We start from the raw sequence: 22,198 nt of genomic DNA on the forward strand, positions 1-22,198 counted from the left end.
TAGATAGATAGATAGATAGATAGATAGATAGATAGATAGATAGACAGACGGACAGACAGAAAGATAGATGGATAGACAGACGGACAGACAGAAAGATAGATGGATAGACAGACGAACAGACAGACACTTTATTGATCTCTTGCAGTAAATGTCTTTGTTACAGCAGCTCTCGTCAGACAAACAACCTGCCACATAAACACAACATCCATCCAACACAGTAAAACCCCAGTATAATCTAACAAGAGGAAACTGCTGAATACAGTTATAGATTATCTTCATACATGTAAACATAAACAAGTATACATTCTGCACATTTATGGTCTTACACACACACACACATGCACCACTATTACTCTCTCTCACACACACACACACACACACACACACACACACACACACACACACACACACACACACACACACACACAGGTTTGCATTAACTATCTTAAAAAGCGACTGAATTACACAGCAGGGCTGCACTAATTAAACATCACATCGGAAATAAGAGGGTAAAAAACCCAAAATAAATAGCGGTGAAACGCTAGAACTCATTTGCATAGTAATAGTGTGAGCAGCTGTGAGGTGATGGGTGTGAAGTTATGGCTTAATTACAGTAATCCACATCAGAGCAGTTTTCCGTGCATCAGACTGCCAAGAAACGCTGGTTTAAACTTTCTGTTTTCATGTCGGGTCTTTTTGTTCATTTAATGTTATTTTTTCGTGACTTCATTTTAATTTGACATGTTTGAACAGTTTGTTAAAGGTTAGGCGAGCTGTGAGACGCTTGAATCAACAGTTCATGAACCTGTGGGATTGTTATACAATATTTAACTCATTTCAGTTCAGCCTAATTAGCAAAACAGAGTTTGAAGCTTTTGAACTCCTAACACACTCTCTAAAAATGTTTAAGGTCCTGGAAATCTTACACTCACTTCACTCTTGGTAAATGTCGATCAATTTGAAAATTCACTTTTGTATTCAGAATTAAATTTGCAACCAAGTGATAATATACACCGATCAGCCATAACATTAAAACCACCTCCTTGTTTCTACACTCACTGTCCATTTTATCAGCTCCACTTACCATATAGAAGCACTTTGTAGTTCTACAATTACTGACTGTAGTCCATCTGTTACTCTGCATGCTTTGTTACCCCCTTTCATGCTGTTCTTCAATGGTCAGGACCCCCACAGGACCACCACAGAGCAGGTATTATTTAGGTGGTGGATGATTCTCAGCACTGCAGTGACACTGACATGGTGGTGGTGTGTTAGTGTGTGTTGTGCTGGTATGAGTGGATCAGACACAGTCCTGCTGGACTGACAATAGTCCACCAACCAAAAATATCCAGACAACAGCACCCCGTGGGTGGCATCCTGTGACCACTGATGAAGGTCTAGAAGATGACCGACTCAAACAGCAGCAATAGATGAGCGATCGTCTCTGACTTTACATCTACAAGGTGGACCGACTAGGTAGGAGCGTCTAATAGAGTGGACAGTGAGTGGACACGATGTTTAAAAACTCCAGCAGCGCTGCTGTGTCTGATCCACTCACACCAGCACAACACACACTAACACACCACCACCATGTCAGTGTCACTGCAGTGCTGAGAATGATCCACCACCTAAATAATACCTGCTCTGTGGTGGGTCCTGTCCATTGAAGAACAGGGTGAAAGAGGGTAACAAAGCATGTAGAGAAACAGATGGACTACAGTCAGTAATTGTAGAACTACGAAGTGCTTCTATATGATAAGTAAGTGGAGCTGATAAAATGGACAGTCAGTGTAGAAACAAGGAGGTGGTTTTAATGTTATGGGATTATATACTGGTTACCAATGATTATGGCAAATAGTAAATAATTAGTAGGGATGATCACATAATTATGAGCATATAACAGACATACTGTGATGTTCAGGAGGGCAGAAATGAGTGTTTAGTATCAGTCGCATAAAAAGTGTATAAAATATGTGTAAACAATAAGGTGCTCTGCAAGAATGATGAAAAGAAGCAGTGCACGCTACACCAGCCTAATAAAAACACAGACATGAGGATGAGGAGTGTGATGTAGGCGTAGAGCGATACAGAGTTTTTAAAAGCGGTGCGGGGTGTTAAAGTGGAGCTCAGAACTCCAGCAGGTTCTTCTGATCCTGAACACAGGAGGAATGAAAGAACCGAGATAATTCACCATTCAGGAGAATAAAGTGAGTGGATGAACACGAGTCTGTGGGTGACGAGTATCAGAACTAAACCAGAACTGGAGTCTGTCTGATATGTAGAACTGCTTTTTGCTTTCTTTATTCCCAGCGTGGCAGGTAGAGTTAACGTCTGACTGAACATCCGAGCAGAGGCGTATCTGTGTCACCGAGCGGTGCTGGATTACACCGAGCGAGAGGAGGTATCGACATGTACAGACGTGAGCTGTAATCGAATCTCACCCTGTGGCTCTGTGAAGTCACTTTATCTCGAAATGTTCACAACTGTCACCTAGATCAGGGTTTTCTAACCTGTTTTCAAGCGACCCAGACGACACGATGCATCCTACTCTCTCTATACAAGCCTCCACAAGGGGGCGCTTCTGTATGAGTTTATTTATATTTACATTTTCAGCATTTAGCAGACGCCTTTATCCAAAGCGACTTAGTATACGATCTGAGCAATTGAGGGTTAAGGGCCTTGCTCAAGGGTCCAACAGCAATGGCACAGCGGTAAAAACACACGCTGCAACCGGAGCTGGATCTCGAGTACGTCGTATCGAATCCAGCTCTGCCTTACCCGCCGAGGCTGAGCGGCCACATGGACAACGATTGGCCTGTGGTTCAGATGGGCGGGACTAAGGTCGGAAGTGGGTCTCTCTCTGTCAGAATGGTGCGGTTACGACCTCTGCTGGCTGTTTAGAGGCGCCTACACGGAGATGAGGAAGGAGTGCTCTTAGGGTGTGTCTCTCCGCACGCAACGCTAGGTGGCGCAACACTCGTCAATTTGTGGGTGGCAAGATGCATACGGCTTGCTGCTCACATGTCGGTTAGCTTCGATCTCCTCGGTCAGGGCAGGGATCGGCAGAGGCAGAGAGGAGGCGTGATGCAAATTGGGCAATTGGACGCGCTAAAGGGGGAGAAAAAGGGGAGAAAGTGCTTAAAAAAAAAAAGGGTCCAACAGCAGCAACCTGCCAGTGGTGAGGCTTGAACCAGCGACCTTTTGATTACTAGTCCAGTACCCTAACCACTAGGCTACGGCTTGTATTATTATAATTTCTCTCTGACCTAGAGAGAGACGTGTGTGCTATCCATCAGCATGTAGCACCTACATACAAATGTATGTATGTAGGATTACAAATGCCATTTAATTAAAAAAGCATTTATTTATTAATATTTTAATGTCACGTTTTACTGTGAAACACCGTCACGACCAATTTTGTATCTCCAACTGACCTCACTTGTATGTCTTTGGACTGTGGGAGGAAACCGGAACTTCAGGAGGAAACCCACACAGACACGGGGAGAACATGCTTCATTTATTCATTGTCTGTTTTACCCACACAGGTTGCCAGTCCATCACAGGGAACACACACACATTTGCACATACACTCACACCTAAGGGTCATTTTGTATCTCAAATTAACCTGACTGCATGTCTTTAAACTGTGTGAGGGGGAAAAAAACTCCACACAGACACGGGGAGAACATGCAAACTCCACACAGAAAGGACCCGAACTGCTCTACCTTGGAATCGAACCCGGGACCTTCCAGCTGTGAGGCGACAGTGCTACCCACTGAGCCGCCGTATCACCCTAATACTGTTATGTACAGATTAAATCACACAATTTAACATTAACTGCAATCAGTTGATGCTTAAGGTCCTTGCTCAGGGGCCCAACTGTGATAACGTGGCAGTGGTGGGGCTTGAACTGGCAACCTGCTGATTACCAGTCCAGCACCTTAACCTCTGAGCTTCCGGATCCTTCACTATACACATGGAGTCGGCTACATCAAGGACGTGATGGACAAGGACACACAAGGATAAAAACATTAAAAAAAGAACAATTCTCATTTATGATTCTCGTTATGAGAACGTGATTAACATTTGAAGCAAACTGGATCATTTGTGGCCCAGGGCTCATGTGCACCCAGTGTCAATGAGCTGAGCAGCATTAATTGCTGCTAGCAGATAAAATTAGCTTTTTAACACTGAACGTTGCAATTAGGCAGAAGCTCCCGCTGACTGGCCTTCTAAATGCTTCATCTGGTTTCATTTTGAAGGCACCGAGTATCAACACGACCGAATCACCAAACGCTCACTGGTTCCTCTTACATACAACTGCTAAACAAAATATGCTACAACAGAATGATAAAACTATAGACAAGGGGTCTGTCTGATAACCTAGTGAGCTGCCTTGCTGCCTATCGCCTCCCTGATCAGCTGCCTCAGTAGAGAGGATTCTAAGAAGACATCGAACTCATAAGGCAGATTATTTACACGCATTATTTAGCGACTGCGACGATAAGCTAGCACAGTTAGTCAAAACAATGGGCTGAGGCGGGACAACCCGCTAGCACGCCAGCTAACGTCTCCCCTCCGTGTACCGAAAACGGAAAACTGTCCCTGACGAGCCTGAATTTACAAATAAACGACACTCGTGCACCTTTATACAGATTAAACATTAATTCGAATTTATTTACATTTGAATAGAACTCCGTTGGTTGCTCCGCATTCGTCCACCATATTTGTCATTTTTTGAGAGAAAATCAACCCATTGTGTTACTATACGACAGGGGTGTCAAACTCACGAGAGCTTAAACGACTGTACGATTGTTGTGATGGTTCGAGTCGTTACAGAGACGCGCTTATAATTTAATAGGACACCTGCGCCTTTAAGTACAACTGGCGACATCGTAGTCATGGCAACTAACTTTGACCTCGCTGAGTAGCCATGTGACTTTTACTGCAAAGAGAACGCGAAGTAGCGTAGTCAGTAACGTAAACAATAATAAATAAATACAGATCATTATCTTGCAATATAATACCAAAGCATCGTCTGTAAGTAGTGGCGTTTATATTCTCAGTTGTTAGTAAATGTTTAGTGAGTATATCACAGCGTTGTAGTTACAAATTTACCGTAATTAAATACAATTGTTACCGTTACTATAGCAATTAGTATTTTTACACACAATGCTAACTCGTTAACGCTATTTTACGTTTGGTTAAAGCTCATATTGTACCAGATGTAACACTTGACTACAGCTGTGTGCTTTTACTGTATTAAGTTCTTTATTGTTTTTATTGTTTGTATTTTTACTTCATTCTGGTGCACACAGTGTATCACACAGCTGGCGAGCAAATAAACCGACTGTATTCTGAAGAGAGCTGTCTGTCTGTCTGTCTGTCTGTCTGTCTAGCTGAGCAAGGGGGATAAACTATTAGTGAGGGCAGAATGATTGTGTTAAAAATACACTGTAAAATCCTAAACAAACTGCATCTTTCAAAATGCAGGCTGATTTTGTGACCTGCAAAGTGACACATCCCGCCAGTAGATGATGTTACACATATTTACACATGATCCTAAAATGTACACGAAGATAATTAAGAAAATTAAGCATAAGGAGGAAATTTAATGAAAGTGAAAACAAGTTTGTGCTTCAGGAGGAGAAAGCGGTGCGTCTCTTGTGTTATGAGGCCGTGTCTGTGGTAAAGTAGAACAATATAAATGCAGAATTCAGCCTCCAAGAAAAACAACAGACTGCGATCACAGCAGAATACGTTACAATCGGCCCTTTGAGGGCCACCATAATGCTGATGTTGCCCTAGGTGAAAATGAGTTTGACACCCCTGCTATACGATATGAGACTAATAAAAGATTAAAACACTGTGGAGATATCGTGAAAGATCAGCAATACTCGGGGGTCCACCACATTTTACATCCCATTTCTAAACATACTGTTTGACTCATCAAAAGCAAAACAACAGGCTTATTTTTCCTGGTTGCACAACTAATGGTTTGTTTGTTTACCTTAACATCATGTTTTACTCTCCGGTTCCACTCATGACACGAGACGTAGTTACAGGTTACACATGACCCATTTCCTATCTCCAATTCACCTCACTTACACGACTTTCCAACGTGGGAGGAAACCCACACAGACACAGGAAACAACAAAGAGGTCATTCTCTATTTCCAGGCAACCGAGTCGACTCCAGGGCAGCATGGAGCTTGGTTTGATCCACACCTCCCGTCACTATCTGTGAGGAGTTTCAGTTTTAGTCTCTGTGCTTGTGTTGCAAGAACAAGCCACTAGGTTAGGGCAAGAAAAGAGCCACATTTCACGGCAGTCATTTAATAACACTCATAAATCGAATTATGTCTGTGTTTTGACCCTTAACGTCCACAGAATTGTTTGGGAGTTTTCCAAAGTCAGTCACCCGAGTCGTGTTTTTAGATGGACATTTTGACTAACCAATAACGTAACCGAGCATCTTTAGAACTTGCTGAATTTATAAAGAAATAAATAAACTGTATATAGACAAACACTTTTGAGGCGCAGCACTGAGATGATCACGTGCATAGAAAAGCATTGATTACTTTGACCATTTAGTCACCAAAACGTAACCACATACATCAAACATCGTCACACACTACACCACAGAAAAGTATCACTAACTTAATTGTCGTATGATTGCTAGGACTGCACTATATTGCTTATTATTATATATTATTATTTATTATATTGCTTATATTGAGCATCATATTTCATACGCAACGCAAATGAAAAGCGTTAAATCCCTAAACACGGTCAGTTACATGATTTTCACAGCCGTGTATTAGGTAGGGCTTTACACTAGGTGAGTGAGTGATTTATTGACCGTCTCATGTGTAGTGATCGATTGTCGCCCCGTTTAAGGTGGATTACCGCCCTGAGCAGTTTGTTTTCAGCCAGGCTCAGGTTCTGGACTTACAATAATCCTAATAAGAAAGTCTGGAATAGCCGTTCAGGTGGAACAGCGGTAAAATACGCTAGCACACCAGAGCCGGGATTTAGAATACATCGTATCGAATCTCAGCCCTGCCGTCCGGTTGGGTTGGGCGGCTATACGAACAAGGTTTGGCTGTTGTTCATTCAGGGTTAGGAAGTACGAGAGGGACGATGCAATTACGACCTCTGCTGGCTGGTCGATGGCGTCTGCACCGAGTCGAGGAATAATGCCGATCAGGGTGTGGCTCTCCGTGCACAGGGCTGATTCGCATATGAACTCGGCTGGTGCGGGTGAAAAAATGCAGTCAGTTCGCTCTCCTCAATCAGGGGCGGGGGGTCAGCACCAGTTGAGACGAAGCATAATGCAATTGGGTAAAAATTGGACATGAAAAGGTCTCTGTTTCAGAGCTCAGCGTGAGGAATAAAATGGGTGAGCGTGTGGGAGGGTCTGCGTTTGAGTGCCTATAAGGTCAGAGCTCACTGATGATGCCGTGTGTAGCAGGTGGTGGATTCACAGGAACACACACCATCTTTTTCTAAAGTTCATAAATAATGCAGACAGTCACATGTGTTCAGAGGGGCAGCGGGGTGGGCAGAAATAAAGAGCTGGTGAGATACAGAGGGCTTAGATGAGAACACTGTGTTCAGACCACGTAATTAAGATGGACACTGTACAAATTTCTCATGGAGTCTTGCTGCTGAGATTTTGTACGGCCAAATCCTTTGTTTAAAAGCTACATTCAAAAATTTAAAAAACAAAAAGTCCTAAATTTAAACATTAACCTTAGTACCTTGTTTAATATTATTATGGGTTACACAAGGTTTGTTATATAACAATTAACCATGAACTAATCACGACTGGTCATTCCTACTTTAAACTCATGCACTCAGGCTACCTTAAAAACAGTTTATTTATTTATCGAGTTGTTTTAAGCCATGCTTATACACTGATCAGCCATAACATTAAAACCACCTCCTTGTTTCTACACTCACTGTCCATTTTATCAGCTCCACTTACCATAAAAGCACTTTGTAGTTCTACAATTACTGACTGTAGTCCATCTGTTATTCTACATACTTTTTAACCTGCTTTCACCCTGTTCTTCAATGGTCAGGACCACCACAGGACCACCACAGAGCAGGTATTATTTAGGTGGTGGATCATTCTCAGCACTGCAGTGACACTGACATGGTGGTGGTGTGTTAGTGTGTGTTGTGCTGGTACGAGTGGATCAGACACAGCGGCGCTGCTGGAGGTTTTAAATACCGTGTCCACTCACTGTCCACTCTATTAGACACTCCTACCTAGTTGGTCCACCTTGTAGATGTAAAGTCAGAGACGATCGCTCATCTATTGCTGCTGTTTGAGTCGGTCATCTTCTAGACCTTCATCAGTGGTCACAGGACGCTGCCCACGGGGCGCTGTTGGCTGGATATTTTTGGTTGGTGGACTCTTCTCAGTCCAGCAGTGCTGCTGTGTCTGATCCACTCATACCAGCACAACCAGGTCTGCAGGACTCATGCTGGTAATTCATAGCAGCTGGGCCCTGAGGTTATTTCTTTCTAACATAGAAGAGACATTTTAGCACAAATGTCACCTTGAGAAACTAATAACGTCCTAATAGAACCAGCGGCAGGTTCACAGAATTATAACGACGAAGATTTAAAACCTCGCTTAGCATCGACAACGAAGTAACGAAGTCTATTTAAAGCTTACATATAAAGAGAGATGAGATATGAGACTTTGTAGTACAGCGGTATTACAGACCAGAAGAAAAAGAAAGAAGGAGCAGCATGTGCTTGAACAAAAGGGGATTAAATTAAATAATAAAACTTGGAGGCTGTGACAAAGACGGATGAGCGTGTAAGATAAAATAGAGCCATTAGGTGATTGATTGTATTCACATGTCATAAAAACACTCAATCATGACCTAGACTTAAAAATTTTAAAGCATTTTGTGTCAGTTTGTACTGGCTGTCAGTCATGAGGCTGAACATGAGCTGCGCCTGTCCGTTAAAGCTGAAAGATGACACTCAACATCCAAGAATCAATCAGGTATCTGTCGGATAAATGAATGCTAAAAGGCTTGTTGGCAAGGGGTGTTAAAATTTATTATCATTTAATGACTAAAGCAGTTTGACCCAATTTCCATAACAAATCTCAGCCAATATTAATACTAATACTGTATGTAGGGATGTAACGATGCACCACAAGATGATTCAAATCAATATTCACTTTAAACAGCAGAGGGCGCTGGTGCTATTCACCTCGCCTGGTTTACGTCACTACATGGTTGCCAGGTTCGGAATTTTCCAGCCAAATGTATTTATGTGAGGATACTTTTATTTATTTGTATTATTCATGTATTTATATAATGTTAGATTTGTTTTAAAATTTAATTTCAGTTTTTTTACACAATAAGCATTATTTGGCAGAGTTTGTACCTACCTCAAAAATAAAAGGACATTCATTATTTAGATAAATAAAAGATAAGCACAAATACTGTATTTTATTTAATTTTTAAAGAGAAATAATAAAATGAAACTTTGTTAATAATTGTAATTTGTCTTTAATTTCATTTTGTTTAAAGAAAAATCGGGAAAAAATCGTATCGTGAATCGTATCGCATCGTGGATAGAGTGTATCATTACATCCCTACTAATATGACATCTACACCCCTACATTATTAACCCAGCCAACACCAAAAGCACCCCAATACTGAAACCTGATCAGGATTTAAACTAAATTTCACATATGTTCATTCATTCAGGCACTAAACAGAAATGAAAAAGTGCTAACAGTTCCCCTAAAGCACAGAAGGAACAAGCTGTCCTGACTGCGATGCCATGCTGAGTGTTTTCATGACTCATTAAACGTACAGTTTTATTTCTCAAAGCAAATGATGAGAAAAAATAAAATGAGGATTTTTTTTCTCATCATACTGGGGCCTTTTTTTTTTTTATAAATGCAGTTTTGGAACACTCTGGTTCCATTCATGACAGGACAGGACGGAGAGGATATAAAACAGGCTGTATGTATTTTATTGTGTAACAGTATTATGGAAATAAATAGCTTGAAACTGGACAACTGGGTGCAATTTAGCCAATAAACTAATACATTATTTGATAAGTATTTCCAGCGAGTGAAATGGGATTTCATACAGAGTGCATTTCTGTCTTTCCTAAGGGTGTTGTAATGGGAACTCAATTACCATTAGTTGTTTATAAAGCCAACTAGATAAACCACAACATAGCAAAATATCATCAGACTCATACTGATGGTGAATCATATAGATCCATATCATAGACTATCAATCTGCCAAACTTGTGTTGTGTGTAGATGGATAGATAGAGAGAGAGAGAGAGAGAGAGAGAGAGAGAGAGAGAGAGAGAGAGAGAGAGAGAGAGAGAGAGAGAGAGAGAGAGAGAGAGAGATAGATAGATAGATAGATAGATAGATAGATAGATAGATAGATAGATAGATAGATAGATAGATAGATAGATAAAGTGACAGACAGATAAATAGACAGAGACAGACAGACGGATAGATAAGACAGACAGAGGAACTATGGCATGAGGAACTATTCAATGAGGAACTATAGCAGCTGGGTAGTTCATTCAGTCATAGACTAATTCCACCAAAGAGCAAGACGGAGCGCTTCAGACGTTCTTTTGTGCCAACTGCCATCAGACTGCATAACAATAGCAGAATACACAGACTGTCCTCACCCCCCCCCCCCCCCCCCCCCCCCCCCCCACAATAACTCAAGATCTCCCCACCATTTTAGGATAGATAGATAGATAGATAGACAGACAGACAGACAAACAAACAAACAAACAGACAGACAGACAGACAGACAGGTAGATGGATGGATGGATGGATGGATGGATGGATGGATAGACAGACAGGTAGACAGACATGTAATTAGATAGATAGATAGATAGATAGATAGATAGATAGATAGATAGATAGATAGATAGATAGACAGACAGACAGACAGACAGACAGACAGACAGACAGACAGACAGGTAGTTAGATAGATTAGACAGACAGACAGACAGACAGACAAGACAGACAAGACAGACGGATGGATGGATGGACGGATAGATAGATAGACAGACAGACAGACAGACTGATAGATAGACAGACAGACAGAATGATAGACAGACAGACATAGAGAGATAGATAAGACAGATAGATAGACAGACAGACAGACAGACAGACAGACAGACACGCAGATTCCACACCGAAAGGACCTGGACCATTCCACCTGGGAATCAAACCCAGGACCTTCTTGCTGTGCCGTGCTGCCCTTCCATTGTAAGAAGCGCTATACTAATACATTTGACGCAATATAAATTTTGCCCCATTAAAAAAGTGTGAATGAAAACTACACAAAGCACAAACCTTCCAAAATAAGAACCAAACACGAAACAAATCTAAACACGAAGCATTTACATTTCCTGTGCCTTACTCAGTGACCCTTTTGGCCTTCGTATACAGGAGCGAACGGAGGCTAAGGGCGACAGCGGGAGGGCGAGGAGTCGGCGGCTGTTGCTATGCAAGCGCCGAGCGCATCCTCCGAGCTACAGCACGAAACGACAGGAGCAACTAACAGCAGGAGGAACGAAGACCTGCTCCACCAGATAACCAGATAAAGAGACGCGTGCAAACACACCGCAGGGCGAGTTACGACAGCCCGTCTCATGCAGGATGCATTCAGATCACAGATCAGGAAAAAGCTGAGAAGCTAAAGTAAAGCACAACCAATGAGGACTGAGCGTCCTCCGTTACTGCTCATGTCAGAGTAATCGAGTAGTTACCTGCTCGATAGCAGGATGTAGAGATACAGATCAGAGTGAACTATGAGAGAGAGAGAGAGAGAGAGAGAGGAAGGTAGAGAGAGGTACCTCTTGGATCGGCGCAGCATGTTCCTCTCAGGTAGAGAGAAATTGGACAGCACGGTCCAGAAGGAGTCAGACATGATCTTCACATGCAGTCCCAACACACGGGCAGCCACGCAGCTCCGAATAAACAGAGGTCAGTCATGCTAAACGTGTGTGTGAGAGTCCGACTGTCAAATACTGTTGCTTCTGCTCCAACCTGTGACACGCTAGCACTCTAAACTGAAGTCGACTTCTTCCTCATTGCCTCTTTCTCTTTTTACACCCTCCCCTCATCCACTTCTCATCCTGCACACATGGTAGTCGAAGCCTCTCTCTCTCTCTCTCTCTCTCTCTCTCTCAGTTTCTCAATACATGATACATGTGAGCAGAAGAAAGCTAAATTAATAAACTACATGATCCTCAATAACACCAGGCAGCCAAAAAGCCAAATGGATGTCGGATCATCCGTGTTGTACAAAATAAATTGTGTTAAATAATTCAGTTTGACAAATATACCATGAAAAAGAATCAGAAAGGGCGCAATTACTTTTTCAGCTTCGTCAAGTTAATAACAATATTAATAATAATAATACATTTATTTTATAGAGCGCTTTCCAGAATACTCAGACGTTTTACAGAAGACACTAAACATTAAACTGTAAATTACACCCAAGTAAATGAATCAAACGATTACAAATCACAGGATAAAAGCAGTTTTATACAAACAAGTGGCATATCTGATATCACTCATTTTTCAAATAAATTCATATCTTATGCTAGGGTGACCATATTTTGATTGTCAAAAAAAAGAGGACACTTGGGCAAGACGGACACCTGCGCTCGGTTCTGGGATTGGCACCATCATGGAAATGCATATAAACTAGGGGTTTACAAATGCATCAATAACCATTCAACTATTTTATTAAACTTTAATAAATAAAGAACAACTAAGAAGTGCATTTATGGTCAGATAATCTCATTACTCTACATTCAGCGTTTAGCCCTAAACAATAAAAACAACAAATAAAATAGTTCAGAATGTGGCGCTATTACGGCATTGACAATAATAATAATAAATGTTTACGCTGTTTCAGAATCAAGGAAAGATCTTTTAACAAGGCAGACATGCTGCACTGATCTGTAGCTGTTGTGATGCTTCGTGGTAAGAAATGCAAAAACTCCCTCTGCAGCAGTAACAGCATCGTCTGTGTTACCCGATCTCACAAAATACTTTATTTACCTGACGATCTCTCTCCTTTAGCTGCTGTTTTGAGTTTTACTGAAATGGCACCTTTATTGGACACTTTGCAGTTCATGCGTTCTGCTTCCCAAGAATCCCGACCGATTTTTTCTGTAATGTTTCTGAATTTTCATTTGCGTTTGAATTAAAAAAATATATATATACCTATATACTGTATATCTGTATATATATTCTCCCCCTTTTCTCCCTTTTAGAGCGTCCAATTGCCCGATTGTGTCATGCTTCCTCTCTACCAATGCCGATCTCCACTCTGATTGAGGAGGACAAAGCTAACCCACGCCCCCTCCGACACATGGGCAGAAGCCGTATGCATCTCATCACCTACACTTTGACGAGTGCAATGCGGATCAGCACTGTGTACGGAGAGACACATTCCTGATCAGAGCACTCTTTTCCCGTCCCTGTGGAGGCGGCATCAATCAGCCAGCAGAGGTCGTAACTGCATTAGTTATGAGAGCGACCCAATCTGAACATCCCTATCTGAACATCGTTGTTCATGTGGTTGCTCAGCCCAGCCGGCAGGCACAGCTGAGACTCGCTACGATGTTTTCAAGATCCCAGCTCTGGTGTTCCAGCGTGTGTTTTTACCGCTGCGCCACCTGAGCGGCACGCGTTTGGAAATTTTTAAGAGAAGTGCGAGAAGGCGGGACCTCAAGAGAAATGTGAAATTAGTGCAAAGACACACAAAGAAAAGCGCACGCAGACTACAAAAGTTGAAAAAGAAGACGTATGGTCTCCCTAGTTACACCAAAGTTACAGAGAAGTAACCGAACTCCATTCGAGACGCTCTGCAATCTAATGTGATATTTCAGCCAGAAAGATGAGAGTAGAGAAGCGCTCAATATAAAGTCCCTGGAGAAAATGTCTAAAGCTGACAGAGGATTAACGCCTGCCTGAATCAACACACACACACACCATCACACACACATTATTTATTGTGATCATTTCATAAATCTGGAAGTAATGTGGAAAGATAAAAATCTAAAAGCGATTATTCAGACCGTCCACGCCGAAGTGCTTTTAAGGAAGATAAAGTAATAGAAGATGAGTGCAGGGTGATGTGGGGACAGAGCGGGTTCTGGTGCCTGACAGCTGGTTAGAACTCTATACCGTGTGTGTGTGTGTGTGTGTGTGTGTGTGTGTGTGTGTGTGTGTGTGTAGAGGTAAAAGCAGTGAAGTGTAAAAAGCCCTGTGTCACCTTGAGCAGGCTCAGCAGGAATCCCACCCGGACTAAATCCCATCAAGAAAAACAGAATTACATACAGGCTCCGAGAAACGAGTCTGTCAGCACAGCCGAACACCACAGCAGAGGTGCTATCAACAAACGTGGAGGTATAAAGGTTTGGTGTTTTAAGTATTGAGTATATAGTGAGTATTTTTAGCTACGTTTTACTACATCTTACTGCCCGTGAGCCCCCTTCACTGTCTGCCCATAACCGATTGCCCCTAATAAAATCACTCAGTTGTTTATGCTGCATGTGTCACGTGTACTACAAGTAAGTACTATAATATTCCTGAGTGACATCCATTATGAAACGGACACTGGTAAGCACAAGCACATTTTCGGGGAATGGTCCTAATACTTTGCTGATAGGTGAATTATTCAATTTAAAACTTATTTTCCACAAACCATTTACAGTTCTCCCAATGTAGCGCAGCCAATCAGCTGCCGAGGACCCAAACGGCGTCCAATGTTTGTTTGTTTGTTTGTTTAACGCCATGTTTACACATTGGTCACTCTGATGGCAGGATAGGTACCTAACAGTTGTACAGATTATTTATTCATGTTCTTTGTCTACTGTCCTTTCTGTGTTTAGTTCTAGATGTGTACTATCAGTTCTGTATTTTTCAAAAAATGGATCAGTGTTTCTGTTTTGGTTTTGTTAAAAATTTTAATCATTGTATTTGGCATTGAAGTCTTTGTCGTTCTATGTTATATTTAGTGCACTTTGTCAATACATGTTCCGGCGTCCAATGAGGGCGTATAATCGCCTGACACACACAATGTATGCGCAGTAAACCAATCCCTTTTTATTCTCTAATACTTTGGTGGATTTGTGCGTGAGGTCGACTTCATGTACGGAGAGCCACGTCCCGATCTCTGCACCCCTACACTTTCTGTACAGGCGTCCTGGGTAACCAAGGTCCTTACACAGCGCTGATAACCCCAGTCCAATCGTTCCCACCCAGCAGACTGGAGGCCAAATTTTGTCTGCTGCAGGAATTACACAATTGTGTCTGCTAGAGGGCATCCAGCCAACCAGGTAGCAGGCAAAAATTGGAACCCGGAAGCTCCGAATCTCTGCGCTGGTGTGCTAGCGGATTATGCCGCAGAACCACCTGGGTACCCCAGTTCTGAATCTTTAATACAAGAAAATACCCAACTTTGTTATGCTCAGTAATCAAAAAAAGAAGCACAACAATTAAAGTCGCAGACTAAGGATGCAAATGTGACAATTTCTTTAATTGCTAACTAACAGTCACTAAGCCGGCATTACACTGTGTAATAATGAAGCCGTTCTGCAGTCAATCGCTTATTATGACACATTTTCTTTGGTCATAAGTAAGAATCAGTGGTTTTGAGACGTTTTAGGACTTAGGATCAAAATCTTAGCGTGACCGCTGCTATGGGGCTGAAATTTACCAATACAAGCAAGACAGTAATTGATGACACAAAACTAGAGGCTTTGTTTTACAAAATTGTATGAGGTATCTTGAAGCAATTTACATCAATCTTAGCTTGGCAGCAAGCTATCTTTCATTTGGAGCATGAGGAAAGTATTTGGACACCAGAGTTTGTTAGACGTCCCATTACAAAAACAAATGGTATTAAAATAGTGACCTCTATGTGATCATTCAGCCACTTTTCTTAGAAGGATTATCACAAGATTCTCTGGGAATTTGAGCCCATTCAGTCAAAAGAGCTTTAATTTCTACGACTGGGCACTGATGTTGGTCAATAAAGCCTCAGTTAATATTCCGGTTCATTCCAAAGCTGTTGATTGGGGCTGAGGTCAGGGCTCTGTGCAGGACACTGGATAATTTATAGAGCTTGCTTTGTGCACAGGGGCACAGTCATGCTGGAAAAGGAAAGGGGCCTTCCCTAATCTGTTGCTGCATAAAACTTCCTTATATACCCAACACCTGTTAGAAGTTGTTGTGGATGAAATACATGAATTATAATAATAAAGTACACAGCCAACTGCGCTCAGTGGGCAGCGTCCTGTGTCCACTGATGAAGGTCTAGAAGATGAGCGACTCAAACAGCAGCAATAGATGAGCGATCGTCTCTGACTTTACATCTACAAGGTGGACCAACTAGGTAGGAGTGTCTAATAGAGTGGACAGTGAGTGGACAACTCCAGCAGCGCTGCTGTGTCTGATCCACTCATACCACCACCAGTAAGTGTAGAAACAAGGAGTTTAATATAACTGCAGCATGCGGTTTGTTTGCCAGCAACTCCACAGTGATGCAAAATAGCTTCCGTGCTCATGCTCCAAATGCAGTCATGTAAATATAATAGTTACCCCGATCGTCCAGGTATGCAAACGTGGTGTACCGTTCTTATGCTGTACGTAACACACACAGTACTCGCTTTGTACTGTTGGGTCCTTGAGCAAGGCCCTTAACCCTGTCTGCTCCAGGGGTGCCGTACAACAGCTGACCCTGCACTCTGACCCTACATCTGACCCCAGCTTCCAAACAAGCTGGGATATGCGGAAAAAGAATTTATAAAAGCGTTCTATTCTATATAGCAAAAGAAAACTCATCTGATAAGCTCCCTTTCTGGCTGAGGTAAGTACCTTCTTGCTGTATTTACCTAAACCTATTTTAAATGTTACTATTTAAAGTGTACAAATCGTCCACTTTGGTGTTAGTCAGTCTCAAACCACAATCCATGCTGCTCTGGTAAGTAGTAAGTAAAAGCAGGGGTGGAGTTATGGGAAGGGTTGGGGGGGGGTGGGGGGTCACTCTGTACAATCCTTACCTCCAGAAGAAAGGGTTGGGGGAGTTGAGGCCGAGGGCCGGGGCAGAGGCGGGGCCGCGGGCACACATGGCCTCCTCCGAGCCGCCACAGTGTGACGGGCGGCGGGACGAGCAAAAAGAGGACGAGGAGGGGCCGAGGAGGTGCTGCAGGAGACTGCTGTTGCCGTGGCAACGGGACTGAGCCGTGGGCCAGATTCTAGCGGGCGCGGCGCCGTGAAAAGAGAGAAGTTGAGGGCTTAATGACTGGTCACGTCCTGACCGGGACCGCGTGAAAGCACGTTTACATACATTTACCGGCTAATACGTTACAGCACTGAACGAGAGAAAACTTCAAGCCGAGCTCCCCGGACCACATGACGAGCTCTTTGGGTCACAGTGGGTCAGCTTTACCCGGAAACTTTGGGTCAAGGGTGCCAGTCCATCGCAGGGCTTTCGCCATCCATAATTTTACATTTATATTACATATTATATATCTTTATTCTGGTGGTTTACAATGTGTACCGTAAAGCCTCCACAAGGGGGTGTTTGTTTGTTTATTAGGATTTTAACGTCATGTTTTACACTTTGGTTACATTCATGACAAGAACGGTAGTTACTCATCACACAAGATTCATCAGTTCACAAGTTTACATCAAACACAGTCATGGACAATTTGGAGTCTCCAATTAACCTGACTGCATGTTTTTGGACTGTGGGAGGAAACCGGAGCACCCGGAGGAAACCCACACAACTCCACACAGAAAGGACCCGGACCACCCCACCTGGAGATCGAAACCAGGACCTTCTTGCCGAGGGGGTGTTTGTGTGCAAGTTTCTTTTTTGTGTCTGGTAAAATTTGTTTATTTCATTATTATTATTTTTGTCTGTTATCCATTTATAACCTGGTTAACTTCATGTACCTTGAGCTGCTGTAATACTTGACTTTCCCTTTGAGATAAATAAAGTATCTTTTGTTTGTTTGTTTATTTGGTTTTTCTAACGCCTTGTTTACTGTTCAGTTATTTCAAGGCAGGACCGGTTATTTGGGGCAGGAATTTATTGCGTTTATAAAAAAAAGTCCTCAAGTTTGTATTTGTAAGAAAGTTTATGATCATGTTTGCATTGTTTCTGGTAAAGATATTGCTTATAGAGTCAGTTGTTTTCAGTCTCTCTTTCTCTCTGATATTTTTAACACATTCTACAAAAATGTGTTTTATAGTAATGATGGCTTGACATAGGTTGCATACAGGGGGGCTCCTCTCTTCTTATCTAATATGAATGTGTGAGTTGGGTGCGTCCGATACGGCGTCTTGTGTATAAGGTTTGTTCTGTCCGTTTTTCCAGAAATGTTGTTTGATGAGTCGTTATATCAGGACAGATTTCATGCAGTTTATTACTGGTTTGTGAGTTCCATTCTGATTGCCACTGGTTTAGTGTGTATAACTGTTATTAGAGTGAAGAGGTCGGAGGGTGGGAGTTTGAGGTCTGTAATTGGTCCACTTTTTCATTTCCTGTAATCCCGTAGTGACCGGGGATCCAGCAGTATTTTATTTCAAAGTTGTGCTCTGTTAGTTTGTGAGTTTTTTCCAAAATGTTTATAATAAAGTATCTATCTATCTTTTTATTTATTTTGAAGAAATAATGTCACACATGAACCCACATGTGCACGGTTTAATATATTACTCCTACAGTCAGTTTATCGCCGGCTCTGAACAATTTCAATTTCACTTAATGAACACGTGGGTCTGAGCCAGCTAAATGGCAGTGCAGACTCCTCACCGGGTGGCACAAGCCGAGCAGCACTGATGACCATCTGACTGAGCGCCACACAGCAGTCTATCCAGCAGAGCTGTCAATGGCTAAGGGCAAAACTATGATGGGCTGGTAAAGGCTGATCGGTGCACACCGAGTGCTGACCTTAGAGTCAAAACTACACGAAACAGAAAGAGATGAGAGAGGATTTACGTTTGTGATACGTTTGTCTTTTTCTCTGGTTAGTTTTTGGAAGGCTTTAAGGAAAGCAGCGTTCATCGGCCGTCAGTCAGCAGTGAGGATTACCAGTGCAGCCCCGGATGTACGGGACCCAACACGGGGAACACAACAAGTCAGAAATAAGATGCGGTTAAAGAAGGCATAATCTTCTTTAAATTTTAATTAAATGTAAATTTTCTAACATTTTCTTATATTTGCACTGTGGTTCACTTTATAATTTATATTTTATAGCTGTTACTCACAATCTATACCAGCCTTACGACGTTAACCGAAATAACACCTCCACATGTACCCTTAGGTCCTGTTGTTGTAGTGTGTTGTCCGACTGTTGTTGTGATTATACAGATACTTGTTTGTATAATGTGAATCTCTGTAGTGTGTACTATTACTTTTACCTTTTGATTTCGAGATTAATAAAGTATCTATCTATCAATTTGTGTAGATTTAAGCAACAGTGAGGTTTAGGAACCTACTAAGAGCTGCCTCAACCACCGAGCAAGGACATCTGCAGAAACATGTGCTGCCTCTAAGCAATTCTTTTCACCGGCCAGAGGCAGAGTCACACAGAACACAGTATGATGTACGGAGAGCAATGCACTGCAACCGTGATCAAACACCCCTTGTGCAGGGTCCTTGACCTGCTTGCAGTGGAAACCCTACTTGACCACTGTCCCCTTTCCCCTACAGACAAACAGCCAATCGTGTGTCTGTATTCGCCGGACTGAGATTCGAAATCCGATCTTAGGAGTGGTGGGCTAACGCATTACACCGCCATGCCACCTGACTGCCTAAATAATTACAAATAACCACAATATAATAATTTTAATCATTAAATCTTACTATTACTATTAAAATTACTATTTTATATGAACTTAATACAGTAATACTAATGAGCCTATTTTTATTTATGCCACTGACATTTAAGACAGTTGGTAACGTGTCAACGAGAGACGTAACCTTCATGTAATGCTTCAGCTCACAATAACATCTCATTTAACAAACATGTTTAGTCTTGATTTGTGTCCTCATTCGCTTTTCATTCCTCCTAAAAATAAAGATTCACTTTTAGAGGAAAGGAAAAACTTTCCCTTTTCTCCCCACAAGCATAACAAGCATAATTAGATTGTGCATCAGACATGTGCTGTTCTATTTTCTAGAAATTAAACCTTAATGCTCGCCAAAAAAGTGTCCGTGTCTCTCAAGCAAATGATATTTCTTGCCAGGCAATTTACACTCACGCTGGGATTTAACTGGTTTTTACTGGTGTGAAGGAACGTTTATTTTTTCTACTATTTTTTCCAAGTTAAAATCTCTTCACCGTCTTTAACAATGAAGGTGTTTTTAGAGTTAGTAAAGTAAAAAACATCTATAAATAATTCTACAAAGTTGGCAATTTTTTTCAGATAATGAACACTCAGCCAAATTTGAGGATACGGTCTTTATTTGTATTAATTATTTATTTATTTAACCTCCTTGTTTCTACACTCACTGTCCATTTTATCAGCTCCACTTACCATATAGAAGCACTTTGTAGTTCTACAATTACTGACTGTAGTCCATCTCTTTCTCTGCATGCTTTGTTATACCCCTTTCATGCTGTTCTTCAATGGTCAGGACCCCCCACAGAGCAGATATTATTTAGGTGTTGTATGTTTCTCAGTACTGCAGTGACACTGACATGGTGGTGGTGACACAGCAGCGCTGCTGGAGTTTTTTAACGCCGTGTCCACTCACTGTCCACTCTGTTAGACACTCCTACCTAGTCGGTCCACCTTGTAGATGTAAAGTCAGAGACGATCGCTCATCTATTGCTGCTGTTTGAGTCGGTCATCTTCTAGACCTTCATCAGTGGTGGCAGGATGCTGCCCACGGGGCGCTGTTGGCTGGATATTTTTGGTTGGTGGACTATTCTCAGTCCAGCAGTAACTGCTGTGTCTGATCCACTCATACCAGCACAACACACACTAACACACCACCACCATGTCAGTGTCACCGCAGTGCTGAGAATGATGCACCACCAATATAATAATACCTGACCATTGAAGAACAGCGTGAAAGGGGGCTAACAAAGCATGTAGAGAAACAGATGGACTACAGTCAGTAATTGTAGAACTACAAAGTGCGTCTATATGGTAAGTGGAGCTGATAACATGGACAGTGAGTGTAGAAACAAGGAGGTGGTTTTAATGTACTTAATTAATAAAAACTGTGACAATCTGGTCCCAATGTGGTTTACAAGATGTAACGTAAAGCCTCCACAAGGGGGCATTCGTTTACAAGTTCATTTCGTGTTTATGTGCTAATTAAAATTTGTCTAGTTAATTATTATTATTTTTCTATTCTGGTTTAAATTATAGGCAAATTAATTGTGCTAATTGAGCAGTCCTAATGTTCCCGTCTTCACAAACACAACTACAAACAAACCTGACGCTTTTTAGTTTTTATAAAGCGTTAGATAGTAAATCTCTTACTGTAGAGACAGACTGGGTGCTCCTGCTCTCTCCCTCCGCTTCTTCATTTCTGCGAGCGTACGATGTATCAGTTAGCAAGTGTGAGAACGCTCAGGCTCACTCAGCACTAGCCGAACAGACTCTGGTTACTTCTGAGTCAAGATCATCGCCAGACCACGCAGCCGTGCAACGATAATTCAATTACCAAAACATGACGTCTGACGTTTGTGACGATCACAGAGACCGAGATTTATCTCTCACATCTACAAAGCTGACCAATGTGGACCAGAAATTCAATTCTGTGCAACTTAAAATCCAGCATGGGCGTCTTTCCACGGGTTAAAGCGAGCCAAACGTAGACAGCTGCTGGATTAATCTGGGACGCAGCGGCACTGCCGGCCTAATGAAATCTCTATCCACACACATCTATCACTTTCCTCTCATGAGCAACCTCAACAGTCTGAGGAAACCGAGATTAGAACGTAATCCAGGAAAAGTTCAATGCTGCTGTTGCCTCGCTCGCTCCATTTCTCCCTCTGCCATAGCCACATGGCTTTTAGAAAGAGGGCACGGTCAGGTTATCATAGGGCCCCGAGATGGGGGAGGGTCTGCAGCTGTCGTTCACCAATCACATCATTTATCCATGTCCACACACGGTCCAGAACTTAAA

The 22,198-nt window shown here is 42.1% G+C and overlaps 1 protein-coding gene across 4 annotated transcripts in view; it reads right to left on the minus strand.

Annotated features, from left to right (window-relative positions):
* The window catches only part of mast2 (microtubule associated serine/threonine kinase 2), a 182,125-nt gene that overhangs the window by 52,057 nt on the left and 107,870 nt on the right, over window positions 1-22,198 (minus strand). Inside the window, exon 1 of one of the 4 annotated variants that reach the window (XM_062998008.1) lies at window positions 11,883-11,950. The exons of the other annotated variants lie outside the window; for them this stretch is intronic. Within the exon in view, the coding sequence (XP_062854078.1) occupies window positions 11,883-11,902 (20 nt within the window). The 5' untranslated portion in view covers window positions 11,903-11,950. Of the gene's footprint in view, window positions 1-11,882; window positions 11,951-22,198 lie in introns of those variants that run through there. 4 annotated transcript variants of the gene reach the window in all.

The sequence above is a fragment of the Trichomycterus rosablanca genome, chromosome 6, assembly GCF_030014385.1.
Source record: "Trichomycterus rosablanca isolate fTriRos1 chromosome 6, fTriRos1.hap1, whole genome shotgun sequence".
Classification (NCBI taxonomy): Eukaryota; Metazoa; Chordata; class Actinopteri; order Siluriformes; family Trichomycteridae; genus Trichomycterus; species Trichomycterus rosablanca.